At 30.3% G+C, this 24914-nt stretch overlaps 11 protein-coding genes across 11 annotated transcripts; 7 read left to right on the top strand and 4 right to left on the bottom strand.

The window, feature by feature from the left end:
- Window positions 1-17: 17 nt before the first annotated feature.
- PWA37_000912 (uncharacterized protein) lies at window positions 18-1523 on the bottom strand (the record flags this gene model as incomplete). The annotated part of the gene is made up of 1 exon (XM_064857565.1): window positions 18-1523. The coding sequence occupies one exon, from the start codon at window positions 1521-1523 to the stop codon at window positions 18-20; it is 1506 nt and encodes a 501-aa protein (XP_064715403.1).
- A 217-nt stretch (window positions 1524-1740) lies between these two features.
- On the bottom strand, window positions 1741-3471 carry PWA37_000911 (uncharacterized protein; the record flags this gene model as incomplete). Its single annotated transcript, XM_064857564.1, has 1 exon — window positions 1741-3471. The coding sequence occupies one exon, from the start codon at window positions 3469-3471 to the stop codon at window positions 1741-1743; it is 1731 nt and encodes a 576-aa protein (XP_064715402.1).
- A 1924-nt stretch (window positions 3472-5395) lies between these two features.
- Window positions 5396-8615, top strand: PWA37_000910 (uncharacterized protein; the record flags this gene model as incomplete). The annotated part of the gene is made up of 2 exons (XM_064857563.1): window positions 5396-5712; window positions 5873-8615. The coding sequence occupies 2 exons, from the start codon at window positions 5396-5398 to the stop codon at window positions 8613-8615; spliced, it is 3060 nt and encodes a 1019-aa protein (XP_064715401.1).
- Window positions 8616-9365: 750 nt separating this feature from the next.
- GGC1 (Ggc1p) lies at window positions 9366-10277 on the top strand (the record flags this gene model as incomplete). The annotated part of the gene is made up of 1 exon (XM_064857562.1): window positions 9366-10277. The coding sequence occupies one exon, from the start codon at window positions 9366-9368 to the stop codon at window positions 10275-10277; it is 912 nt and encodes a 303-aa protein (XP_064715400.1).
- A 339-nt stretch (window positions 10278-10616) lies between these two features.
- Window positions 10617-11201, top strand: MGT1 (methylated-DNA--protein-cysteine methyltransferase; the record flags this gene model as incomplete). Its single annotated transcript, XM_064857561.1, has 1 exon — window positions 10617-11201. One exon carries the CDS (start codon window positions 10617-10619, stop codon window positions 11199-11201), a length of 585 nt encoding a protein of 194 aa, XP_064715399.1.
- Window positions 11202-11352: 151 nt separating this feature from the next.
- MRPL11 (mitochondrial 54S ribosomal protein uL10m MRPL11) lies at window positions 11353-12135 on the bottom strand (the record flags this gene model as incomplete). Its single annotated transcript, XM_064857560.1, has 1 exon — window positions 11353-12135. One exon carries the CDS (start codon window positions 12133-12135, stop codon window positions 11353-11355), a length of 783 nt encoding a protein of 260 aa, XP_064715398.1.
- Window positions 12136-12848: 713 nt separating this feature from the next.
- Window positions 12849-14045, top strand: ACK1 (Ack1p; the record flags this gene model as incomplete). Its single annotated transcript, XM_064857559.1, has 1 exon — window positions 12849-14045. The coding sequence occupies one exon, from the start codon at window positions 12849-12851 to the stop codon at window positions 14043-14045; it is 1197 nt and encodes a 398-aa protein (XP_064715397.1).
- A 1936-nt stretch (window positions 14046-15981) lies between these two features.
- HEM3 (hydroxymethylbilane synthase) lies at window positions 15982-17118 on the top strand (the record flags this gene model as incomplete). The annotated part of the gene is made up of 1 exon (XM_064857558.1): window positions 15982-17118. The coding sequence occupies one exon, from the start codon at window positions 15982-15984 to the stop codon at window positions 17116-17118; it is 1137 nt and encodes a 378-aa protein (XP_064715396.1).
- Window positions 17119-17345: 227 nt separating this feature from the next.
- GLE1 (nucleoporin GLE1) lies at window positions 17346-18929 on the bottom strand (the record flags this gene model as incomplete). The annotated part of the gene is made up of 1 exon (XM_064857557.1): window positions 17346-18929. One exon carries the CDS (start codon window positions 18927-18929, stop codon window positions 17346-17348), a length of 1584 nt encoding a protein of 527 aa, XP_064715395.1.
- Window positions 18930-19507: 578 nt separating this feature from the next.
- Window positions 19508-20530, top strand: CWC2 (active spliceosome conformation promoter CWC2; the record flags this gene model as incomplete). Its single annotated transcript, XM_064857556.1, has 1 exon — window positions 19508-20530. One exon carries the CDS (start codon window positions 19508-19510, stop codon window positions 20528-20530), a length of 1023 nt encoding a protein of 340 aa, XP_064715394.1.
- Window positions 20531-21001: 471 nt separating this feature from the next.
- Window positions 21002-24814, top strand: SWI1 (Swi1p; the record flags this gene model as incomplete). Its single annotated transcript, XM_064857555.1, has 1 exon — window positions 21002-24814. The coding sequence occupies one exon, from the start codon at window positions 21002-21004 to the stop codon at window positions 24812-24814; it is 3813 nt and encodes a 1270-aa protein (XP_064715393.1).
- Window positions 24815-24914: the final 100 nt, after the last annotated feature.

Raw genomic sequence — 24914 nt, 5'->3', positions numbered from 1 at the left:
AATAAATAACAGTTTGTTTACTTTGATCTCTTAAAAAGTCCTGTGAAAAATTTAGATTTACTCTTCTTGGAAAATGTACGTGAGGTAATTTTTGTAATTTTTGGTTTACTATCTGTAGAAATATTAGTGATACTTGCAGAAGTCATTGGCATATTGGTATTGTTTTTGATAGATTGTTCTTGCTGTAACAAAACATCTTCAGTTGGTGTAGCTGAATCAACAAGTTGTCCTTTTGAATTACTAAATAAACTAGAAGAATTTGTCACATTTTCATTTGAAATCCCTTGATTAACTCTATCATCTTGATTTTGGGAAAAGATTGCACCTGTTGTGGGAACTGTTCCGTTAGGGAAATGATCCAAATTCTGTTGTACAGGCAAGGTCGTAGTAGCACCATGAGATACATATGGTTCTACCTTTAATGGTGGAGGATGAAGTTGATGTTCATGAATATTTTCTGCTTTTGCAACTTCAATCTGTTCAACCAATCTGTTTTGTTCTTGTATCTTTAATTTATCCTTTTTAGGTGGTTGATAACCACTATTTTCATTTGAAAATTGAACCACTTTATCAAACACATTCCTAATCTTAGACTTATTCTTTTCAACATTAATTTTTGGACGATGTGGAAACTTATACTTATGTTTAGGATTACTTGATACTGGTTCCAATTTTGGCATTGGAATAACATTATTGGAATCAAATGGCTCTTCTGGATGTGCTGTTAATAATACTCCATATTGAGCTTCACTTCCTGGTTTCTGTTGTATGTCAACTTTACTTGATTTTTCTACTGAAGAAGACTGGTCATTAGTATCAATTTTTCGCACATCTTCCTGATTATCATGCACTTTTTCACCCTTTTGTTCATCAACTTGATTGCAAATAGCATCAGTGGTAGATTCATTCTTTGTCTGTTGATCGGAAACAACAGTAGATATAGTTGCCGCATTTTCGTTCTTTTGAAAGTTTATTTCATTATTTAAGCTACTATCACTTTGTTTTTGTGCTTTATCAATAGAAGCAGAAGACACCATACTATTTTGATTTGTAGACTTTACTGGGTCGTCTTTCACTATATTTTTGGATTCTTTAACAGTATTCTTCTGTCCTTGTCTTTGTCTCTGTATCAACTTCTTCTGGGCCTCATTAAATCTCTTTTGTGCAAGTTCCAAAGCTTTAGCATACATATCTTCATCAGATAACGCCTGCTGCTTTTCATTTTTAGAATTATTGTGAGTTGGTGAGTTTTGTGATACTGAATGTACCCTAGATTGAGAATACGGTAATGAGTTAATAGAGGTTTGCCCGCTTGAACTATTAGTGACTGTTTTCGTCATTGATGTAACTGGAGAAGAAGAAGATATTACAGCAGATATATTCTTTTCATGCTTATTCTTAGAGAATAATGATGACCCAAACAACTTCAAGCTATGCTTATTAGTGCTATGAGGCGTATTATAATAAGGTACAATTGATTCTTTAGGAATAGATTGATCTCGTAAAGTCATTCTGGAGCCCATTGTACTTCTTGTATCACCATGTACTGTATTAAATTGACCAGATGCCCCAGTACCATATGTATTGTTATAAACTTTTTCTTTGCAACTTCCAATGCCTTTATGTACATTTCTTGTTCTGTTAAATGCTTTTTAGGTATTTGTCGCGATGGAGAATGTGACGATGATGATAATGACGGCTGTATTGACCTACCATTCTTCTTTCCTGCATTTTTCGTATTTACTGTTGTTTCATCCTTGCTAACAGATTGGCGATTAACAACGACTTTTTCTTCACTGGTCTTTTACTGGTCATGGACGTTCTGTTATTATTACTCTTATGGGTAGTTGTAGAGATAGACGATCCTTTGGATATATTCGATTTATGAAGAACCAAATTCTCCTTTGAAGACGGCATAGATCCCATAGTATCAGAGAATTTAGATAAACTACTTGTTTCATCCAATGGAATTAAACCAGAAACATAGGGATGTGTGAAATGCTTATTTTGAATTTCCATCTGGTCGAATTTATCATCAACGGTGTATTCCTTATTTTCGTCCTGGTAATCATCATCGTGATGATTATGGATATTACTATTATATCCTTTTCCATCATGTAAATCTTTATCAAGCTCCTTTTCGAGTTCTTCAATTTCATCATCCTGAGAAACTTTCTCATCTTCCTCTACAATATCGTCGAGTAATAAATTATCATATTCATATCCTGGGGTTCCGTCTATTGCTGTTGAATCATTCGCACTCGTATTATGGATGTTGTTGTTATTCTTCATATTTATATCATAAGCTGTTTCCTCAATAATTTCTTTTGGTAGTGATAAATCTTCATCTAATTCCTGCAAAGTCCCATTATCCAAAGTGTCATCAATATTATTATAATGAGAGCTATCTTGTATAAGTTCATCGTGATACGAATCGGTTTCATTGGTCAGGGATAAATTATTAGTGTTATCATTAGTGTCCATAGTGTTATTGCCTATATCATTTAACATTGTTGAATCATGGTCTTCATCTTCAGTCATATTAAAATTATCACTAAACTCATCAAAATGTTTTTGAATAGAAGGATTTAATAACTTGTTATTAATATTATTATTGTCATCATCGTCAGCAAGTTCGTTTAAGGGAACCAAATTTGTGGTGGTTGTAGTAGTTTCAACGTATTCGTATCCATCAATACGTTTTATAGTCTTTTTAGTGATGGAAGTGGTTCTTCCAAGTGGATCAGTGACCCTTGTAACTGTAGTAGTGATGGAGTTAGTTCTAGATGATTGACCAAGAATATTATTAGGATTATTTATCTGTTGCTGTTGCTGTTGTTGCTGTCTTTTAAGCCTTCTTGCATTACCATTTGAAGTCAATGAATTCAACCTTGAACTACGTCCATTTGTAGAGGATAAACTATTTAGTCTTCTTTGGTTCACGGCAGTCGGTATTGTTGTACTACCAGAAGATTTAGAACGAATATTATTATTATTATTATTATGATTATTATTTCTTTGTTTCATAGAAGATAAATCGATATTTCTATCAAACGTTGATCGAGATCTCAAAGAATAAGTCTTTTTATAGTTAATATTTGAATCACCATGATTATTCTCATGCCTACCTTTAATTTTTTGTTTGCTTTGAATATTATTATTATTATTGATTGTTTTTCTTCTTAGATCTTTAGAAACAGAACGAGTATTAATATGGATATTACTGTTGGTGTGGGGAACATGTGTGTATGGATTAGAGTCATATATCATGGATTGAGTTCTTCTTGAATTGAAACTGTGGGTATTTAAGACAGGACTATTGCTACCTGATCTGATAGCAGCCGCAGCAGACGCAGCTGCAGTGGACAGTCTATGCGATTTATTATAATCTAGATTATTCTGTTGATAATAGTAATCGTATCTCGAAAGATCTGGCACTCTACGTTCCTTCTTAATAAATCCAAAAACCATATTGCAAAAAAAAAAAAAATAAACCAAAAGAAAAGAAAAGAGAAGAAAAATAACAGTAGTATTCTTAATGATAGTTATATGTGTTTCTTCCTGTTTTAATAAACCAAACCAAACTTCCCTTTTTTTTATTGAACAACTTTAGTTGATAAACTTATATTAACAAATGATAATTACTTAGTATATAGAAAGAAAGAATAAGAACAACAATAACAAATAAGAAAAAAAATTAAAACAAATCAAACCAATTGACTTCTATTATGTGTAATAGAATCATATATATATATATATATATATATATAGTTCATATATATATGAAGGTGTGTATGTATATAATCAAGTGTTCTTCTTCTTTTTGATTTAATCTTTTACCTTGAATAGAAACTAAGAGAAGTAAGCGTATCCCTATATCATTATTGAATGGAGTAGAATGATTGCAACTTGTGCTGCATTATGTTTGCACGGACTGTTAAACCTTTAAAACGAAAAATAAAAATAAAAAAAAGACAGATAACAATGTGCTTAGTCGAATTGAATTGAAAACAAACAAACAGAGAGTCTTGAAGGGGAAACGAAAAACAAAACAAAACAAAACAAAACAAAACAACAACGACAGATTTTTTTTTATTTTTTTATTTTTGTGTGTGTGTAGTTTGCTTTGTCTGCCATCGCCGCGTTCGATTGTTTTGTTTTGTTTTGTTCACCAAAGGAAAAAAGAAGAAATGAATAAAAAAAAAGGTCTACATCATTTTCTACGAAGTATACCCTTATTTCGACAATAGAAGAAAACGACCCTTCCTAAAAAAAAAGAAAAAAAGAAAATGAAGACAAGAAAAGTTAGGACCTGTTTATATTTTATCCCTATCCTGTAAGGTGCAAAATGAGGGTACAGTAAAAAAGGAAAAAAACAAAAAAAAAGAATGAACATTCCATCATGATTTCACATCCTTGGCAGAATTTGATTTAATTTTTTTCTTTTTCTTTCTTACGTAATAACATTAGCAGAAGAGAAAGCACAAGGGAAATACTATGCTACAGCCTCCGATCGAAATAAACAAAAATAATAATTCCTGTTGTTTCAATAGATCCCCTCTATCGGACTATCCAAATAATTGACAAAAGTCGATTGAAGCCATTTAATAAGAAAACAATATATACATATATACATATATACATATATACGCATGCACAAGTATCATCAAATAACAAAAAAGGTACACACTAGTTTGTTTCTACACACTTTCAAATCTGTGATTTTTGGATATTTTCCCTCGTTCATTCTCTATCACTCAGTTTGTGGACCCATACACGAACGTAAACAGTTCAAACATAGCTTGCACACACACCTCTTTCAAAATATCCTTTACAAAACCCTAACTTTAAAATGGGGACTATTGTAAACCAGAAAGACCTAAAAGGTTGTTTCTCATTCAACCTTTTTCTAATGTATAATTTTTTTTATATAGGGCTGATGCACTTTTCCAATGTTGGAAGAAAGTTTTACACATAGGTTTTACATGAGATATTCTTTTTTTTTTTTTTTTTTTTTATTTTTTTTTTCCTGGGAGAAGAAGAGGAAGTAAGTGGAAATAAAAAAAATTTTTTTTTAACTTTTTGAAAGTAGAACCTAACACGTAAACATAAATAAAGAACGATAAAAAAAATTAGTATTGTAAAATGACGCATCAACGTGAAAAAGAAGGAAAAAAAGGACCAAAAAGAAAGAAAAAAAAGTAGGATACTAATATAGAATAATAATAATAATAATAGTAATAATAACAATAATAATAATATAATTTACTTGAGTTCGTCATAGTTAGTACATATATGGCGATGTATATTTTACTTTCACAGTCATAGTTACTTTTCTTGAAAATATATCCGTAATAACCCCTCCCCAAATATCCACGTATATAACTGTTAACTAATGGTTGATTCTACTATGGTTGGCATGAAATGGAAACCAATTGATAATATTACTAAGAAACAGCTACCTTCCTCAACATCAAACTCAATTTCAACATCAACAACATCTTCTGTAAAGAATGCATATCCAGGTCAAAGCCCACGTTTATTAAGTAACGGTCAATCTGCTATCATTCAAAAACAACAACAAAGTAATCATAAACATAATAATAATAACAAGAATAATAGCAGATTTCGTTTATTTTCAATCAATCAATTTAAACAACATGTTAAAAAAGAACAGATCGAACCGGCTTTACCTTCAATCACTACAAATACGTCTTCATCTTCTACCACTACTGTAACCAATGACCTCAATTTCACTGGCGCCAGCGATAAATTAAACAAAAAAAAGACCAAAATAATAATAAAAAAACATAACACAAGATAATACTACCACTCCTATTACTAATAATAACAATAACAACAACGACAATAGCGATGCAAATAAAGTCAAAAGTGAAGTTCATATCGAGAACGACAATGATACTGATCATGTCGAGACGAACAAATTGAAGAAAAAAATTAAAAAATTACATAATAAAATCGATGGTTATAAACAAAATGAAATCTTATTCAGGAACAATACTAATATCATCACAAAGGAAATTCTAAGTAATCAATTTGAAATTTCAAGACTTCATGGTCAATTGGAAACTTTACGAGTTAATAACCAGAATTTAAACAGTTTGAATAATTATCTGATTAACGATTTGATTACTACAAAAATAGATTTCCAAAGAATTAGAAATAATCTTATCAACAGCCTTCATTCAAATCATTCGACTTGTTCAGTTAACAACCTTGCCACTAGCATTACGCAATCGCAAAAAATAGATATACATGGTATTAAAGATAACGATAAAGAAGAAGAGGAAGAGGAAAAGAAAGAGGAAGAAGAACAACAAGAAGTAGATCAAGACAAGCAAAATCTTCCCAACACTTCATCACAAAATAACGATATGGTTGTCACAAAAGCCAATTTACAGAAATTGGAAAATAATATAATGATGAGACTGAATCAATATGAAGATTTACAAAATTCTTTAGAGAATCAAATCAAAGAAAATAGCCATTTATCAAATATTAAAGATCTAACAACACCTATGGAATCTCCATATATTAAAAAATTGAAGGAAACAATTGAGACATACAATAATGATCTGAAAAACTTACACGCTATATTAAATAACAGAACGGCAAATTATCAAATTTTATTAAATAAATCTGAAAAAGCATTTGCTGCATTAGAACAAAGAAGAAACATTGACGTAGCAAGTATGAGAGACTATATCGATAAATCACAAAAATATATGCAAAATGCAAGTATATATATTGCAAAGTTAGAAAAGGAGAAAAATGAATCAAATATATTAATCAACGATTTACGAAATAATGTTACTCAGCAAGAAACAAAATGGCAAAACGAAGTTGCTCAGTTAAAGGCAAAGTTGAACAATATCAATGCAGACAATAACAATACTAACAATATAAATACCCTTAAAGCAAATTATGAAACTGAGATCAAAAAATTGATGCAGGAGTTACAAGTAGCACAAAATGCGCAAAAAACAAAACAAGCAACGATAGTTTTATTAAACAGTGAATTATCCAAGGTTAAAAATGAACTATTAGCTGTACATCATTACCAAACTCTAAATATTCCAAACTCTGATACAGTAAGTGAAATTATTAATAGCCAAAAGAAAAGTTACGAAAGTTTACTTGATTTAGCCAAAACTGAACATAAAAGAGAAATGAGCACATTGAAAACACAATATTTAGTGTTATTGAACCAATATAAACAAATTACAGCTAATATGAATCAAACATTTAATCGTGATTCTCCTATTATTCAACTCCTAATTAAAGAAGAACGTCAAAGATTGTTGCGTGATGTACAATCATGTCTTAGTATCATCTCTAATAATCCAAATATGAGAGATCAAATTGGTAAAACTGATGTATTTAATGCTATAAATATATTAAATATGGTTACATCAAAATTGCTCAATCCCCCAGATAATCTCCAATTTCAAATAAATCAACAAACTCAAAACAATACAAATTTACTTCAACAAAATACTTTTAATAACAACAACATTAATAATAGTAACCAACATCAACCAAACATAATAGTTAAAAATAATGTAAATAACAATAAGAATAATAATCTCAATAATAATAGTAATGCTAACAATACTGTGTTCCAACAAACTAATATGGTACTAGCAATACAAGACAAACCAGAAAATATTAATAATTCAATCTCAAATAATGCAATTAAACAAAACGCATCCAGTACTCCTTTTTATACTGTACATCAGAATGTAAATAATACTAATAACTCTAATAACAATATTATCAATACGGAAATTGATAGTACCATTAATTATCAAAATCTTCCAAACAATAACAAAACTATTATTAATAGTAAAGTTACATCAAATAACATCTCTCCTGATATTTCTACTAACACAAGAATTATTACTAATACTCATACTACCACAAATAATCAAAATACAATTAACACTTTAGTACCATCTTCATTTACACCAATAAATAAAATCAATCATGTAACCACCAATTCAACTAATAACAATTTTGGTGTGATATTACCTACTTCAACTACAAACACACTCGATAATAATAATCATATTTCTAAGAATAACGTAAATAAAAATAAGGAGACAACCACCACTACGACTAATACCACAACTGCAGACACTAATAAACATATTGAAACCATTAAAATATCAGACAAAGTTGAAAAAACAACTTCTAAAGAAAAGGAAGAATCATCCCAAACAATATCAAATTCTTCATATAATCCTGATAAAACTACAGCACCATCATCTTTAAACTCATTCACTAAAGAAACTGCTGCTGTTTCTACGATAAACTCAACAAAAACAGAGACTCCTCTAGCAACAAAGGAACCAACTCCAACATCAACGAATCAAGAAAACACGAATAGTATAAATAATGAACAAGAAAAAAATTCAGCATCAATGCCACAAATACAATCACGTAAAGAAGTGGTACCATCCACTTCTACAATTTCTACTAATACAACTGCTACAACTACCACCACCGCCACTACTACTACTACTACTACACCCATTAGTACCATTGAGACAACTTTAACAATGAATAACAAAGCTGATAACTCAACGAGGTAAGAAAAAAATTGTCCAATATGCCATATTAACATGTGGGCTTGTATATCTTCCATCCACATACGTAAGTAAGTAAATATGTAAGCAACAGCCTTAAAAGAATTAACATATAAATACTTTTATCTCATTTTACCAATTATTGCAAGGACCTACTGACTGTATAAAACGACAATTACGATGGCTTGATATGAAATAAGCTTACATTAGTGTTCTGAGCAAACAATTGAAACTATATTTATTACAATCTAAAATCATGCATTTCCTTCTTTCTCCATTTAACATTTTATTCGCACATGAATGTGTTCCAAAAATGAATACTATTACTACAAAGCTACACTCTTAAAAAAAATCTCTGTCTCTCCGATTCTCTTATTATTCCCTTTAAAGTTTCGTTTTTTTCCCCTTTTTGATGCTCGAGTGAAGAGTTTTTTAAAAAAGCTGAAACAAAAAAAGAAAAAAAATATTTGTTATTTTTTCTTGTTTTTTTTATTTCTTAGTCATTCTAAATTATCGAGGTTGATGAGAACAATTTTACCAGATCTCAGGAATCGAGAATATTACTATCTTATTAAAAGACATTCGATATTGTTTCACGCACCGTTAGCATTAGTTATTTTATCTTGTTGAATAGTGATTGTTCATATATCAAGCAAGAGTAACTTATATATCTATACACACACGTATATATATACATATACATATACATAAATATACATATAAACTGTATTTTGCAATTTCTGCTCTGTACCTAACATGTCCAACAGCGATAAAAAACAATCCGGTAGAGCTCGTCTTTTAGGTTCTGCTTCTGCAGGTATATTGGAAATTGGTGTTTTCCATCCAGTAGACACGATTTCCAAAAGATTAATGTCAAACCATACTAAAATCTTAAATGCTTCTCAATTAAATTCTGTCATTTTCCGTGATGCAGCAGAATACTCAATTGGTAAAAGACTATTATCTTTATTTCCAGGTCTGGGATATGCAGCATGCTATAAGGTTTTACAACGTGTGTATAAATATGGTGGTCAACCATTTGCTAATGAATTCTTAAATAAACATTTTAAGAAAGATTTTGATTTAGCATTCGGCGAAAAAACTGGTAAAGCAATGAGATCTGCTACTGCAGGTTCCATGATTGGTATCGGTGAAATTATCTTATTACCCTTAGACGTCTTGAAAATCAAAAGACAAACTAATCCAGAAGCCTTTAAGGGTAGAGGTTTTATTAAAATTTTAAAGGATGAAGGTATTTTCAATCTATACAGAGGTTGGGGTTGGACTGCTGCTAGAAATGCACCAGGTTCTTTTGCTCTATTCGGTGGTAACGCTTTTGCTAAAGAATACATTTTAAGCTTACAAGATTATTCTCAAGCTACTTGGGGTCAAAATTTCATTTCTTCTATTGTTGGTGCCTCTGCATCTCTAATTGTTTCTGCTCCATTAGATGTTATTAAGACTAGAATTCAAAATAGACATTTTGATAACCCAGAGAGTGGGTTCACCATCGTTAAAAACACTTTAAAGAATGAAGGTATCACTGCATTTTTCAAAGGGTTAACACCAAAATTATTGACTACTGGTCCTAAATTAGTCTTTTCATTTGCATTGGCACAATCACTAATTCCAAAATTCGATGCCTTACTAACAGGTAAATCCAATTAGTAATACCCATTTATCATAATTACTATTGTTTTTATGCTTATTATTTGTTATGTGTTTTGCTGATGATAGTCTTTATTTTTTTTTCTTTTTTTTTTTTTTATAATCAAATAGTTTTATTGGTGAATTGGATCAAATTGTGATATTAAATATTTAATTAGTAATCAGGTTTATATATATATATATGTACATAAATGTGTATAGTGTAAGAAGACTTGTGCATAGAGACAGAAAGTGTATATATTTAATGCTAAATGTAAATGATGTATTGAAATTAATAACAGTGGTATTAATGTAAATAGTAGAAAAACTTAAAAAGAAAGAACTAGAAGCCAGAGCACAATGAAAAAGTACGGATATACTTTTATTGAAGGGGAAATCACTGACGCTTTAATCATTATAGATTACTATAACTGCCATTTAGTCTATGCTGCCTTAGGTAGAAATAAATTTGATCTATTAAAAACAGCAAAATCAGATTTCAATAAACTATATTCAAAATCAAATGAAAAATATAATTTAATACCCCTTAGAATCGATAAAGAAAAAAATGGTTCCATGGATAACACAGATATTGTAGCTATAAAGCAGTTGATTGATGATTACAGAAACCTTTTAAATAGTGTTACATTTTATTACAATACAAACATTAAATATGACATAATATTTGGCACCCCTTTTCAAAGAAAAGTTTGGAATCAATTACATAAACTAACACCTGGTAAAACGATAAGTTATGGTCAATTGGCTAAATCAACTATGGGAAAACCAAATGGACAAAGAGCCATAGCTAGAGCTTGTGCATCCAATAAATTAGCATTAATAATCCCATGCCACTTTGTAGTAGACAAAAATGGTAACTTCAAGGGATATAGATGGGGAGTTGATATTAAACGAAAACTATTAGATAAATTATCAAGTAAGTAAGGAGAAGAAAGATAAAATATATACACGTAGTCAGAGGCTATTTGTTTAAATATATATATTTATCTATTGTATTTAGAGATAAGTGCGCAAATCTATATTTACATGAAAAAAGAGAGTTAATGATTATATTTGACTGTCTTGACTTCTTGATTTATTCATTCAATTGTTTATTTTCAGGAGACAAATTATCCTGGTGAATGGATAAAGATCCAACTAAGTTATTAGACAACAGTTGTAAAGTATCAATCAAGTTACCACCAGCATTGTATGATAATTGAGATACCAACATTTGGTACAATTGATCTTGAGTAGCATTGATTTGATTGAATGCATTAATCCAGTCAAGATTCAAGACTTTCCCCTCAATAACACCACCAAGTGGGATCAATTTACCTTTTGAATTTGAAATTAATTGAACAATTGATCTCATTATATTACAATCAGCTTTAGGGTACGCAATTATAGCAGTTGGACCTTTAATCAATTTATTTAATGGATGATTGACTATCAGCTTGGAATAATCTTTTTTCTTATCATATGGTGCAACAGGATCCTCAAGATTCATATTTTGCAAGAAAACTTTAAATAAATTATTTCTTATATGAATAAAGCTGATTTTATTTTCATCTTGATCGCTGATATTTTTGGTAATATTCGTTAATTGTAATCTTAATTGATGATCTTCTTGTTTCAAAAGATTATTATAATGACAAAAAATAATCATTTTATTATTATCCCAAACATTTTTATATTGATCTATCAATAAAGTTTTCTTAGAATTCAATGGCTTGACACTTAATCTTAAGTTTTTCTGTTTTTTTGAATTTGAAACTTGTTTTGCAGTAATTATTGGTGGATATTTAATACTTAATTTAAACGCATCAGTATGGAAACCTCTACATAACTTATTAGAGATAAGGCTTAACCTGTTCATGATTCCGTTCCTTGCTTACCTTCTTTCCTCCTAATCTCTAATTTTGTAAAAAAAACAACTACAACAAAAACTAAACGACCAACTTGTTCAAATGTATTCTCTAAACTCTTGTAATAATATATAAAATGTTATGACCACACGGTTGCAATCACCAATATCCCCACGCGGTACATACCTATAACTCTATAGTGTATTTTTCATGTAAATCCCTATTTTTGATGGTTCTCTTCATTTTTTGTTTTTCCTTTCGATGCATAAATTTTTCAATTTCTTCGGGCAGAAGACAAACATTTTTCCACAAATGGGGAAGAATTGAACATTTCAAACTAATTGATGTAAATATTTACATGCAAATATTGAACAAAAAAAAGAAATTTCTACAGTGAAAACATGTTCACCAGGTATGTATTACATTACATTAGACTATATGTTGATGGATAGTTTCATGTTCTAAAAATTACTGTGAGATAATAATACAAGAACATTTGTTAACATATATTTATCTAGAATAATCAATTTGAATAAAAAAAAAAAAGAAAAGCTACTATAACTATCTATCACATATCACATGAATAAATAGATGGTTTTTTGGTAAAGAAAAACAGTTGGAAAATAGACAAGAAGAGTAATAGTTCTATGTTTATTCGTTTGTATTAATAGTATTATTTTTGTATTTTTACATTTTTTTTTGCTTTTAACTTGTTTATAATATAATGAATGATACAGATAGATACAATAATTTTATTAATTTATACCCTAGTGATGAACCAAGTAATGGTAAAAGCAACAAGAATGGTGCTGCCAATCTCACTGAGGGAGTCAGTCAAGAAGATTCAATGTTGCTTGATAGATTCATGACAATATATCGACTAATTATTAAAGATCATCAAACTTTTACACCTGAGTTACAGCTACAATGGTGTGAGATATTGATTGAGGTAGCCATGAATGAAGCCTTTATATCTCAATACACAATAAATGGAGAAAAATTACCACACAAATTAAGTCAGCCGAAGATGCTACAAAACCAAAATATCATAATTGAGCATTCGATGAAAGTGATAAGTAAATTGATGAGGTTGAAATATGGACCATCATTTTATTTGATGGGCTGTCTATTTTCAAACAAATATAAGTTTCCAATAACATTTTTGGATCACGATGATTCTAAGGCATTAAAATACTATAAGATGGGAGCCAAGTTGAGACATGACGAATGCTGTTATAGATGTGGGATATGTTATGAATACGGGAAAGGTATAGATAAAGATATTGACCAAGCCATTGAATGGTATAAAAGAGGCAGTGAATATTGTGAGAACCATAATTGCATGTTTCGGTTAGGATACATATATCTATATGACTTATGTGATATTATACAATGTATGGAGTGGTTTGAGATGGCCGATTCATATGGATCATTCCATGCATGCTTTGAGATGGCTAAAATATATGAATTTAATGACTTACCTGAATGGTTACAAATACAATTGAATAAGAATATCAAGAATAACAAATTAGCATTAAAATATTATTATAAATGCGCTAACAAATACAATTATTCTTTAGCACAATGGAAACTTGGATATTGTTATGAACGTGGATTACTGGGATTACCGGTAACAGGAGTAAAATCTCTTGCATGGTATTATAAATCGGTGGAATCAGTAAAGAAAACCAATACTAACGATAATAACAGTAACCAGAAGTTGAATATAATGAGCATGTTAGGTATAATAGGATGGTATATTACAGGTATTCCGGGTGTATTAAAACCTAATTTCAATCAAGCATTAACATGGTCTGAGAAGGCATATGCATGTTTACAAAATAATACGCCACCAGCAGTACGATTGAAAGTGGAACGTGCACACAACGTACTATCATCGTTGCAACAATCCACATCCTAGAACGGATGTATTAATCTAGTGATGACACCTATATCAATATACAGGTAAATGGAGAAGTGTGTGTGGGGGGGGGTGAAGAAAATACTTCAAAAACATTACGACAATGTTATTTTTGTTGCAAGAAACGCTACTCTTACAAGTTGAACCCTGGAAATGCACAAGCACAGTTTCAACAAGATGCAAAGAGAAAATGCGGAGAAAAAGGGACAAACCAGAAAAAAAAAAAGGCAAAAAAGAAATTCTCGCAGAGGCTTGAGAAAATATGTCGGAGATACCGGATAGATTACATATTCGATGAGTCTATAACAGTATATATATAATCACATGTAGTATTTGCAATATATTAATAGGATCATACACAAAAAAAATTCCAATATCGTTTGAATTATTCGCCGCCTTGACGTTGAATACATTAAAATAATAATGAAGGATGCCCCATGTTGTGAGCTAGATAGAAAAAAAACCAAACTATGATAAGTCTTTACTTATTTCCTCCAATCTCAATGTTTGATCAACTATTTTGATTTCATAGTTTCTACTTTTCATGTTTCTTATGTAAGTGACTTTCATCCGGTTTGCAACAAAATGAAAGAGAACAATCAATCGACACTGATTCTAGTTTCAAGGAATAACATAATATAAAAAAAAATATTTTACATTAACTTCCATACTTACGTTATTCTTTTATTTTTTTCTTTTTTGACTTCCATCTATTCTATATTCTTATCTACGATAAATATCTAAGATCAAAGTTAATATTTTTGTCATTGTCATTATCGTATTTATACAGCAGTGAGAATTGTCATTACATTGATATATCTATTTTTATAGCTAGAAAGCTCCATTGTTAACATAGGCTATGACACTGCCAGTATGGTGTATTAAATTAAATATTTATCGATAAAAAGGAAGAAAAAAAATAAAATAAATTTAGTATATAGGTGTGGTTGATTCAGTCAAAAAGATGAAAAGAAATATGACATTTTCTGACACATTATTATTACTAATAGAGCAATACTACTGTTGTTAACACCTTTTTCACTGCTTAGTAAGATTTCTTCTGGGGCTGTTGGCTAGCCAGAAATGACTAACAAGAAATTTGTTCCAGGAATACATACATCATAACACCATACCTATCAAAACTTTCAACCAATCATGTACAAGAAACATATTATTGATATTACACACTATGTGGTGTACGGATTTCAATTTTTTGAGTCACGTGAACGTTACATTTGTTTTGCTTTTCATTTTTTTTCCCATTTCTTTCGTACAAATTCCTAATCGACAAATAATGAAGTGATTAATGAGATGGTTTGTTCTTCTTTTTTTTTATTTTTTTCTATTTTTTTTTTTCTTTTTCCAGACTGATTTGATGAGTAATGTAAAAATGTGAAATAATACATATATTGAAAGTTGATTGTCCTTAAACTTCAAAAAGATTAAAAGACGCTTTGTTTCCTTCATGTACTGTCACTATTATTATCGTGGTTTATACTTTTATATACTATTCGTTCTCTCTTTCTTTCTGTCCCTTTTTTCCTTTTTTCCTTTGGAGTTTCTCCGTCGAAGTTATTGAATATAATCATATTTAACTGCACTCTCAAGATAATCGACTTGGATAATAAGCGTACGTATCTACGTATCTGCATGGCTAAAAGATAGGAATTGATTTTAGTTGTTCCAATAGCTTACCTACTCACCTATACACACACTCATACGCTATTCTTCTACTCAGTAGTTATTAATCCAGAGTTAACCCAACTTAAATTATTTTTCCTGTACATATTGTTTAATTCCTGTCTGTACAATCCTTTTGGTGGTTTCTTCCATTTTGTGGTTTACATTTGCAAATTCTTCTTAATTTTTCATTTCTTTTTATTTTCTTAATCGCTAAATTTTTATTCCTTATTACAATTCTTTTTCACAGGAGGTAATGACTTTAAACCAGGAAGGTACTTCTATCTATAATTTGTCTCACCATATTCCGACAGATACAATTACTATTCCCTCTGTTGCAACTATATCAGCTACCAACACGATCACTGACAAGAAGAAAAGTATGACTAAAACAATTATTAACATCGGTGGAAGATCCTCTAAGTTAGCAGTAATACAATCTGAATCAGTTAAGCACTTGATCGAATCAAATACAGATAACCAATATCAATGCAATATTATTTCTAAAAAAACCCTAGGTGATCAAATCCAATTTAAACCATTGTATTCCTTTGGTGGCAAGTCTCTATGGACAAAAGAGTTGGAGGACTTATTATATTGCGGTAAGGAGTCGAATCTTGACCATTCATATTGCATCGACATAATTGTTCATTCCTTAAAAGATATGCCTACTAATCTGCCTGATAATTTTGAATTAGGTTGTATTGTGAGAAGAATCGACCCCACTGACTGTCTTGTCTTCCCACAAAACTCTATATATAAAACTTGGGATGATTTACCTAATGATGCTGTGGTTGGAACAAGTTCGATTAGACGTTCGGCTCAATTGAAAAGATTGTTCCCGAACTGGAGATTCAAGAACATTAGAGGTAATATACAAACAAGATTAAGTAAATTAGACAGTTTACCAGCTAATCCAAATGAGAGACATGAATTTGACGCTATTGTACTAGCTTCTGCCGGTCTTATCCGTTTAAATTTACAAAATAGAATATCTCAAAGGTTACCTACATATCATGCTGTTGGTCAAGGTGCTTTAGGTGTTGAGATAAGGAAAAATGACCAAAGAATTAAATCAATTTTAAAAACTATAGAAGACATAGAGTCTACTGTCTGTTGTCTAGCGGAAAGATCTCTTCTACGTACTATGGAAGGTGGTTGTTCTGTACCTATTGGGGTGACATCTTCTTATAATGCTGAGCAGAAAGAATTAACTTTAAATTGTATTGTTATTGACTGTGATGGTGTTGACTTTGTGGAAGATTCAATGACTGTGCATATTCATGACATGTATAATGATTCAATTAAATGTGGTAAAGATTTAGCCACTAAGATGATGAATAATGGTGCTAGAGAAATTTTGGAGACGATCAATGCATCTAGATATTTGTAATACCTGTAATTGTTTATAATGCTGATTGGAAGATATGTAATGACAGTTATTTATATCTATCTATTTATTTAACTATCCATTTATTTATTTACTTATTTATTTGATTTAATTGTTTTATTTATTTATGAATATTTAAAGGCTAATTATCACAGTTACGATGAATAAATCATCAATCAGCCTAATGTTACCCCGCCTTCTCTGCCATTTCTGTTATTTTCTAATTTTTTTTACTCTACCATCTCTGGGAAACTTTTAATGGTACCAGTCATCTGCCATTCTTCATAAAGGATCCTTAATCTTGCAGCACCTACAAATTTCTTTTCACTCACTAAATTCGTCATTTCATTAGCTATCAAATTTAATAACTTCACACTTTGATTCCCATATTTTTTGATAAATTCACATCCACATGCATCCCACCACCCACCAAGTATCACAAAATGTGTATTAATTAATAAAGATTTAGGCAAATTAGCCATCCTTGCCACAAGCCTCCAACTGGATTCAATATTCCATAATTGAGATTGCTCTGGATCAGGCAAATTGACAGAGTTTAATTTTGTAATTGTAGAATACAACGTTATCATCCCATTCATTCTTTCATCATAGGTAGTGTCGTTTTCCCATTTCCCATCACTTTTACGTTTCCAACCCATATTGATTCTGCGTTGTTCAGTGTCTTGTAAGGATGAGTAGCCGATAATGTATGGGCATTTTTTGACAAACCTTGCCATTAAAAAGTCTGATAATTCAGGGTATTGATTCAAAAGAAAAATTGTTAATCTTGCCAATGGTAATGCACTTTCTGGTTTAACACCAATCTCGGATTCACTTTGATGCACAATTGCCTTTGCAACAAAATTCAATATCCACTTAAAGGCTAGCGGGGATGGGTTTGTAGTGGAGGTGGTGGCATCCTTACACTGATTAATTAACGTCACCAATTCGTTTTGAATTAATTGTAATTGTTTCCAAGAATTTGTCAGTTGACCGAATTTTGGATTAATCTTTCTTTTCTGGGCCATAATCGGTGATTTAATTGGTTTTTGAGCCATCTTTATAGGTAATACAATTTCATCTTTAATTGATTGGATTTTTTGTTTATAGGACCAAAATAGGGATTCTATTGAGTCTCTATTAGTTATATATTTGGCAGATTTTGCCTTTTTCAACTGGTTCAATTTTTCTTGTTTGGCAAGTTCTGCCTTCTCTTGTTGCAATTTAATTTCTTTTTCACGTTTCAACTGTTCTTGTTTCTTTTGTAATTTTTCAGCTTCCAATTTAGCTTCTTTTTCAAGTCTCAACTTTTCCTGTCTTTGCCTTTCCAATTCTTTTAATTTATTTTCCTCTTGACGTTTTTTTTCTTTACGTATATAATCTACTTGATTATTATTAATCTCAGACAACTGTTTAAATTTATTCTTTAATAACAAACTTAACGATTCAATCATACTTGTATTATCTACATAATGGTGGACTTTAGAGTCAGATATAACAGAAGAAAAAGATTGAGAGTCCTCTATACGCGATTTTCTTGGCCATGAATTTTCATTAGAAATGTGGATATTTGATATATATGGTTCGTTGAGCGTAGTGTTAGGCAATTTATTAATATCAATGACCAATCGTTGTACAAGTTGATCCAATTCTGGATCTAAAATAGTATCCACATTTGTCTCCCTGAGTGCAGGATTCCTTATATTAGTGTGTAATGAAGAAGTATCCAAGTTTGAAATTGATGACGTTAAAGTAACTGAGCCATTATTCAATTTTGATTCAGAAACCAAATAGTCATCTAAACTAAATCTCATGTTATTATTATTATTATTATTATTATTATTATTATTATTGTTGTTGTTGTTGTTGTTGTTGTTGTTGTTGTTGTTGTTGTTCTGATAATAGTATGATAAATCAAATAGGACACTAGATAAAAATAGTTTAACCGATATACTAAATTTACAGTATTTTCTTTGTGATCAAACAAATGTCTTACTACAATGTAATAGAATTTGTCAATATCTTCAGAGCAATGTGATCCTCTAATCAGTTTACTTAAAAAAAAAAAAAATAAAAGAAATACTTAGGGTTTATTTTTCTTTTTTCTTTTTTCTTTTTTCTTTTTTGTGATAAATAGATCACTTCATACAAAAATGCGGTTTTGTTTCGGAATAATGGCTTGGCGGCAAAATCCGCAACAACGAATCAAAAAAAAAAAAGAAACTAAAAAAAAAAGAAGAAAAGAAAAGAAAATTTGGGTTTTAGGACGATTCTTCCTGTGTGGTGAAGACTTAAACAACATTTCTAAACTGTAGGATCGCTAGCTGGTTCATGAATGAATAAATAAATAAAGCAAATAAAGCAAATAAAGCATTCTAATATTTAGGTGAAGATGGGAAGTAGCAATTGGAGAAATCGTAAAGCAAGAAGACAAATTAGAGAGTCGGATTTACCATCAGGTGTCCCACCACAAACTGGTACAACATTTAATATCTGGTACAATAAATGGTCCCATGGGACTGGTCCTGGCAATGGTGTCAACAATTCGCATAGATATGTTTCACCTTTCAGGTTGGATCCCGCTAGGGACTCCGGTGTGACGGATTCAGATCCTGACTGTAACACTTATTGTCTATATTTTGCAAGAGGTTGCTGTGTAATTGGATCTAAATGTAAATATTTACACCATATACCAGAGATAAATAGTGATGATAGGATCGGACGGTCCAGAGTCAAAGACTGTTTTGGTAGATTGAAATATTCACATTATAGAGACGACATGAGTGGTGTAGGGTCCTTTCGAAATGATAATTCGACTTTGTACATCGGCGGTATATCAAATGCCTTAAATGATATGAGCTTAAAACCCATACAGATCGAAAATAGACTGAAGTATTTGTTCGAGCCCTTGGGAGCAATCAACAAGATACGATACTTGGAAGATAAAAATTGTGCATTTGTTGAATACAAGTGGTCTATCAATGCCGAGTTTGCTAAAGAAGCAATGTCTAATCAAACTCTTTTGATACCCAACGATAAAGAATGGAATAGACGCATGGATGGAACTGGATTACTTGTTAAATGGGCACATGAAGACCCTGATCCAATTGCCAAAAGACAGAGAACATTACAGAGACAAGAAGAATCAATAAACCTAATGAAATCTATACTAAAAGAATATAATCCCCAAAACAGTAATATAAGTACAACCAAGGGTAAGGAAGAGATAGAAGACAATAGTAACAGTGGTACACACAGTATTCAATTAACGAAAAAAAGAAAGTTATCCAAAGAAAACACACATGATGGGAATGAAAATGATGCTAGCAATAACAACGGCACTACCGCATCACCATTACCGTTAATATCTGGCTACAGTTCGTCATCGTCGTCATCATCTAATGATGATGAGTAAATAAACGTGCGTGTGTAATGATCTAGCGTATATGTAGTTTTTTACGTGCAATGTTTTTATTGTCACAATCTACGAAGTAATGAACTATTAATGCTTATTCTTTTTTTTTTTTTCCTTTTCATTTTTTTTTTCCAAAGATACAAATCCAATTTGAACAGTTTAGAGTTGCAACGGATGAATAACAAGAAAAGGCCATTAACTTTGAACTAGAGCAGTAGCACACTGTTTCCAGAATAAGGTCTAACTATTAATAAGTCAAAGTAAGTTTTTCTGTTTGCCTCTTACTTTTACTTATATAGATACTTTCTTTCCGTGTACGTTGCAGTAGGCTCTTATACAAAAACGTTATTTTTCTTTTTTTTTTTTTTTTTGTAAAAGAATACAAGACACAACATACTAGGTGTTTAAACAGAATTAGCAATTTGTAATCTTTTTGAAGGAATTCTCTGGGTTTAATATAGGCAGATTCCAATGTTTTCTACGGAAAATAATAATCAGGATAACATTGTAGCTAATACTGGCACTGGCAGCGGAAGTGGTGGATATAACACAAGCAACAATGCAAGGGACAGTTTTAACGCCTTTTTTGATTCAATGGGCGCTAATCTTAATAATAACAATAACAATAACAATAACGATAATACTTCAAATGACTTTTTGAATACTCAATCGTCTAATATGGGAATGGGATCTCTATATGAGCAATCTATAAATATGAACAGTAACAATATTAACAATAGTAACAACACTAATGTCAACAACATTTCTCCTTCACAGTATAACATGGCATCAGCCACACCACAACAGATTCTAATGTTTAATCATAATAGCAATAATACAAACACAATAAACCCCGCCTCTAGCAGCAACAATATTAATATTCAACCACAACAAGTATTATCTACACATGGATCACCTGTTCTATCTAATGCATCACCTATGATCGGAACCATTAATATGAATAATAATAATAATAATAGTAATAATAACAGTAATAGTAACAGCAACAACAACAACAATAATAATAATAGTAATAACACAAATAATCCTAATATTACAAACAGAACTAATAATAATAATAATAATAATAATAATAATAATAATAATAATAATAATAATAATAATAATAATAATAATAATAATAATAATATTTTTCTTGATAGAAATCATATATTAGCAAATTTACAACAACAAAGATTAATTGAGTTACGACAACAACAACAACAGCAGCAACAGCAAGAGAGAATACAAACTTCTATGAATTCACCAATTACAAGTAATATTATATTAAATAATAGAAATAATAGTAACATTACAAACAATTCTCCTATGACAACGACATCCTCCTTGAATACTCCAAATAACAACTATAATAACATAAATATGACTCCAATGAATCAATCTGCAAATTTGACTCCACAGCAAAGACAACATTTACAACACTTGCAACATCAAAAGAATATTTTACAAAGTTTAAGTCCATCTTTACAACAAAAAATATCTATAGAGGTAAATAATAAACAATATGAACTATTCATGAAATCTCTAATTGAAAATTCAAAAAGGCGAAATGCACCTTTACAATCCATTCCAGAGATTCAAAACAAAAAAGTTAATCTATTTTATTTATCTTTGATGGTAACAAAAAACGGTGGTTACGAGGAAGTTACAAAAAAACAACTTTGGAATCAAATTGCTAATAAATTACGGATACTGGACCCACAACAATTACAAATGATATATTATAATATTTTACTAGGTTATGAAAAATATATGAATACAGATGAAGGTAGAAAAGAGTCCTTAGCAAAAAAGAATTTTTTGCAACAATTTTTACAGGAATTATTAAGAAAGATTCAATTAGAAAATGTTCACCACCACCACCAACAACAACAACAGCAGCAGCAGCAGACAATGAATCCAAATCAATTTAACGATATTAATCTACAACAGAACAAGCTTCAAAACGTATCAAATGTTAATCAGAATATATCATTTAATAATGATATTGGTAATAATACAAATATACCTGGGGCTGGCTCACCCAATTTCGTACCAACTACCATGAATTCAGCTAATATGTCTGCAAATAACCTAGTATCTAATTCACTTAATATGGCTACGCCAAATTTAATGTCTGTAAATTTAAATCCCCAAATGATACAGCCATCTAGTTCAGTAAATCTTTCTTCAGAGATGACAACTAACAAGACTACTAATAAAAGGGGTCCGAAGAAACCCAGGAAACCAAGACAAAAGAAAAAGACTAAAAAAGAATTGGAATTAGAAAGAAAACAAAAAGAAGAACAAGAGCTAGAACAAAGAAAATTATTAGAAGCACAAGAATTACAAGAAAAAATAATTTTAGAGCAAAAAATTAAGCAACGTTATGAAACAGAGTTGGCAAAGCTACCAAAAGTTTATAAAAGAACGTTTATTAGAAATTATAAACCAAGAGAAAGAAAAATAGATTATACAAATGGTTATGATATTAATTACATATCACAAATTGGTGAAAAAATAAACTCACATAAGCCAATTTTCTTATTTGCACCAGAACTCGGGACGGTAAATTTGCATGCTATTTCAATGTCATTACAGTGTAACAATTTAGGAGAAATTACTACTGCCTTAAACACCTTATTAGTTTCGAGTGCAGACGCTCAACTAAAAATAGCCTTAAATCAATGCCCATCCTTATTAAATTCTCTAGCAAAATTGGCAATTAACTTATTAGATGATCTAACCCATATAAAAAAATCATCTGAAAGGAAGATATTGCGTGATAAAAATTTATCATTTGTATCTGATTATGCAGACCAGTATGATGTAGAAGGATACCTTGATAACATAAGTACTTCCTTTTCTGAAGGAAATAAGTCTATATATGACACATTTAAGGAATATGTAACATTGGCAAACGTTGGTGTGACTGATTCCAAAACTGATAAAGTTATTTTGGTAGATTCCTTAACTGGTTGTGATATTGATCAAATTGGGATAACAGAAAGAACCATAAATATTGAGGTTCCTTCTAATTCAGAGATAGATTCCATTGTTCTTAATAAAGAGGATAACAATTTTGATAAAGTCGCTCATAAATGGACATCACGTATACCATCAATCAGATCCCAATATGATATTGAAAATTTATCTATTTTTGTACCATCCTATATGGAGGCATTAAAGAATATTAGATGTGAAACCGACTCACCTTTTTCAAAGATTCATATAAAAGGTGCAGATGATGTTTCTATTTTAATCCTAGATCAATTATCCACAATCTCTATGATTCTTAGAAATATCTCCTTTTCTGATATAAATTCAATGATCATGTCTCAAAATTTCTTTTTGAAAAGATATTTCAATGACTTAGCATGGCTTTTATTTACAGATAGTGCAAAATTTAAATTTCATAGGAAGTTATTTAATTTCAAAAAGGATATGATTATTACCTTGTCTAATATTTCACACCATTGGAGAATTGAATCATATACTTTTACAGTAACATTAATTTTGTTAATTCTAAGCTTTGGATTTTCAAAAAAGAATAGTGCAGAAAAGGATAATTTAACATATGATGAGTACCCATTAAAAATAAGTAATTATCAGAGTTATAGTGTGGATACACTGGCTAAGTTGCTTTCTCTTGAACACCCAAACAGACAATATTTAAAGGTTGTATTATTAAACAACTTTAATGATAAGAATATAACAATTAACGATGACGTTAAAATGGCGAAAAGATTGATTTTAAAATATAATGAAAACGGTGATCTGTGTAATGATTTGATCAAGTACCTATTCTCAATTGTTCCTTTCCAACAACTAAAAGAAGACCTATCCCTTCTTAAAAGCATATCACCAGTTATTTCTCAGGTTTTGACTAGTTTGTACCATCTATTCTTATCTATAATTGAAGAAAATAACAATACTAGAAATAAAAAAGAAAATATCTTTTTAGAATGGTTGACAGGTAGTGAGAATTTGGGAATTAATTTTAGAAAATTATATGAGCTTTACCAAGAGTTATTGAGTAAGAAAGAAGAATATCAATCATTTTATAATAATTTAAATTACAAGATTATAAGATTATTAAGACTGTTAATATCTGAAAGTGCACTCGATCCTGCTTCATGTCAGAAAATTGCAGAATTTCCTTACTTACTACCTTCTGAAGCTGATTTATATAAGATTATAATGCACCCTTCTAGTGATGCAACTTTTGCAAATGAAATGAGATTATTTTTGGATTTAAGGAATAAAATTTTAGATGAAATTTAGATATTATATCTAATACTAAACGCTTCCCCAAATTTTGATATATGTTTATCTTTTGTAGAAACTTAATATATTTATTCCATAAATATGTAAATAATATATA

Source organism: Arxiozyma heterogenica (genome assembly GCF_036370985.1).
Source record: "Arxiozyma heterogenica strain weizmannii chromosome Unknown scaffold_15, whole genome shotgun sequence".
Taxonomy (NCBI): Eukaryota; Fungi; Ascomycota; class Saccharomycetes; order Saccharomycetales; family Saccharomycetaceae; genus Arxiozyma; species Arxiozyma heterogenica.
Note: the sequence above shows the minus strand (reverse complement) of the source record. Positions and strands in the feature narration are given on the sequence as shown.